This window comes from Pinus tabuliformis, chromosome 1_2 (genome assembly GCF_031772625.1).
Source record: "Pinus tabuliformis cultivar Carrire ecotype Pingquan chromosome 1_2, CPIR1, whole genome shotgun sequence".
Taxonomy (NCBI): Eukaryota; Viridiplantae; Streptophyta; class Pinopsida; order Pinales; family Pinaceae; genus Pinus; species Pinus tabuliformis.
This window is the reverse complement of record NC_142298.1, coordinates 754,724,660-754,727,761: the sequence shown is the minus strand read 5'-3', so window position 1 is coordinate 754,727,761 and position 3,102 is coordinate 754,724,660. Positions and strand designations below refer to the sequence as shown.

At 31.6% G+C, this 3,102-nt stretch overlaps 1 protein-coding gene across 1 annotated transcript; it reads left to right on the top strand.

The window, feature by feature from the left end:
• Positions 1–1,419: 1,419 nt before the first annotated feature.
• Positions 1,420–2,733, top strand: LOC149207980 (cytosolic sulfotransferase 8-like). The gene has a single exon (XM_089393974.1). It carries the CDS (start codon positions 1,450–1,452, stop codon positions 2,443–2,445), a length of 996 nt encoding a protein of 331 aa, XP_089250100.1. The 5' UTR covers positions 1,420–1,449; the 3' UTR covers positions 2,446–2,733.
• The last annotated feature ends 369 nt before the right edge of the window (positions 2,734–3,102 follow it).

The window sequence follows — 3,102 nt, the reverse complement described above, 5'->3', positions numbered from 1 at the left end:
TCAAATTATTCTTTCAATATACTTTAACTATCACACAAAATAATTATTTTAAACTTTTAAAAACTTCAACACTAACTCTCTTACCACTTTGACTCAAATTATTCTTTTAATATACTTTAATTATCACCCAAAATCATATGAAAACATATTTCTACCTATTCATTTATTTATCCATCCTAGCAAATCATTTTAATTTAATTAAATCTATGTAACCACTTACATGATTTTTATACCATTAAACAATTTTTTTAACTAGTGATTCTCTTTATGACCCCACACGTTTATTTATACATATTTCAAAATATTCTCACTTTAATGAGTGTCCAAGATCTTTTACGCATCAAATACATGTGCATGCCTTTTTACAATGTTATAATATGTTTGTCGTGATATCGAGCACATCCGGAGTGCCCCCAACCACTTTTATGGCAATTATTGACATCCTCATTTCTTACAATGTGCCCCCACAAAATGTGCTTTGTCTTTTTATAATGTTTGTTCCGACGTCGAACATATCTCTTAGAATAGTAGGAAATAAAAAACAAAATGTGCTTTGCCTTTTTATAGATTAATGTGATCTCCACAATTATTAATAATGTGATTAATGATTCGCGTCTTAAATTATCGATTAATGTGATCTCTACATTAATTAATAATTTATTTTTGATTATTTAATGTAATAAGTTTTAAAATAAGAGTTTTAAAATTTTACTTAGTTATAAATAATTATTAAGTATTAAGTGAAGAGCAGAAATCAACTTGGATTAAATTTAATATCTACTGTGATCTTTTTTATTTTTTTTATTAAATTAATTAATTAAATTTAATTAAAAAATATCATATATTGTGATTTATATTTTTTAATGTGATATTACTCAATTGTGATATTGTTTAATGTTTCTATAAATTATATTACATATTTTTTTTAAATATAATGAAAAGGGTATAATGAATAAGTTGTGAAATTAATAATAAATATAGTTATCATTAACTATTATGTAATAAATAAATTGTCAAACCAATATAGTTATTATTAGCTACTATGTAATAAATAAGTTGTCAAACTAAAAATAAATATAGTTATTATTAGCTATTATGTAATAAATAAGTTGTGTTCATTATTCATCTCACTACTAACGGAAGGTAGCACAAGATTCAAATCCAAAATCTCAGATTCGGTGAAACTTCATTCCACGACCATTACCACTTCAACTACCCCAAACAAACATTATTTTTATAATTGTTATTAATAATCTTAATTTAAAATAAAATTATAATTTAATTAAAATTTTGAGATTAATTAAATTAAATTAACCTATAATTATGATTATGAAAATGAAGTGTACATTTGCCATGAAGATCAACCCAATGAATATATAAAGGACACTAGTCTCACTTTCTATTACCTTCAACGGCCATTATTGCCAGCAGCAAGAGGAGGGCGAGATCATGGCGGCGGTAGAAGAAGAATCGACTATGGAATTGACGAATTCGTCGCCCACTGACCTCATTGCGTCCAACGGGATGAGGACCCAGAAGTATGAAGGGTTTTGGATAAATGATAAGTTGTTCCCAGCAGTGAAGGTTTTGCAAAGGGAATTCCAACCGCTGGCGGACGACATTTTCTTGGCTTCATTACCAAAAACGGGGACAACATGGTGTAAAGCATTGCTTCACACCATCTTCCAATTTTGCAAAGAAGACACGAATTTCGGGGCTTCTGTAGAAGACCGAAATCCCCATTCTTTGGTACCCACCATGGAAGCTTACCTCTTCGATTCTACTGCTGAGCATCAACAGTACGACGTTTCCATCTTTTCCAAGTTTCCATCCCCGCGTCTGCTGCACACCCATTTGCCATTCAGTTTGCTGCCTCCTCCTGTCAGGTCTTCTGCTTGTAAGATTGTTTACATTGCTCGCAACCCCAGGGATGTCTCCGTTTCCCGTTGGAAATACTTCAATAAACTTCGTGAAGACGGGTTCCCTTATTTAAATGAAGATTTGAGCAAGGAAACTTTGTTTGATGGGTTTTGCTCTGGGTTTTTCCATGGCGGCCCGTTTGCTGAAAGCGTTCTGAGTTATTGGCATGAAAACAGACGGGATCCCAATAAGGTGATGTTCGTTACCTACGAGGACCTGCAAGCCGATTGCGTGGGTTGCGTTAAAAAGCTTGGCCTTTTCTTGGGCTGCTCTCCTCAACTCGTGGAGGAGAACGCTGCAATAATTGCGGAGAAGTGCAGTTTCCAGAGCCTGTCAACAGCGGAGGTGAACAAAACCGGCATAGGGTTGGAAAATAAATTTCGAATGCCCAACCACAGTTTCTTCAGAGAGGGAAAAGTGGGTGACTGGAAGAAGCATTTCACGCCACAGATGGAGGAGCGTATTTATTTAGAGATCGAGCAGAAATTGAACAACGAGGGCCTCCATTTCAAATACAGTTTATAGAAAGCCATCACATTACTGATCCATTTCCATTATGAGATAAGCGCTAAGTGGTGTAGAATGTTATTATATTACTGTCAACTATTTTTGTTTATCAGATAGGCGTTGTCGAGTCTGCTACAGTGGGTTGGTGAAGGTGTTTCTAATTGTCTCGGTTAGGTTTGGTGCCTTTGAAGGTGTTTATAATTGTGTGGGTTAAGTTTGCATATTTACGAAAATATTATGTTGTATTTGTTCTAATTGTGTGGGCTTAAAGTTTTGATATTTATGAAGTTATGTTTGGTGACAGTGAAGGTGTTTATAAGGGTGTGTTTTAAGTTTTGATATTTATGAAAATATTATGTAATATTTGTTTTAATTGTGTGGAATATAAGTTTTAATATTTATGAAAATATTATAGTTTATTTGGTATAATAGTGAAAATCATTTTTTCTAATTATTTATTTTCAAGACATTTTCATTATTGTGAAAAAAATAGAGATTATTGTGTTGACATTTTGTGCTATTATGTAGTGTTGAAATTATTTGTTGTTAAGAGCATTAATATGTTAGAAGATTTTATTTTCATCTCTCTCTTGAATATTTAGATAAATAATAATTAAAATGGATAATAATTAAATTTTTAAATTAAAATAAATTTAGATAAATGATAATTAATAT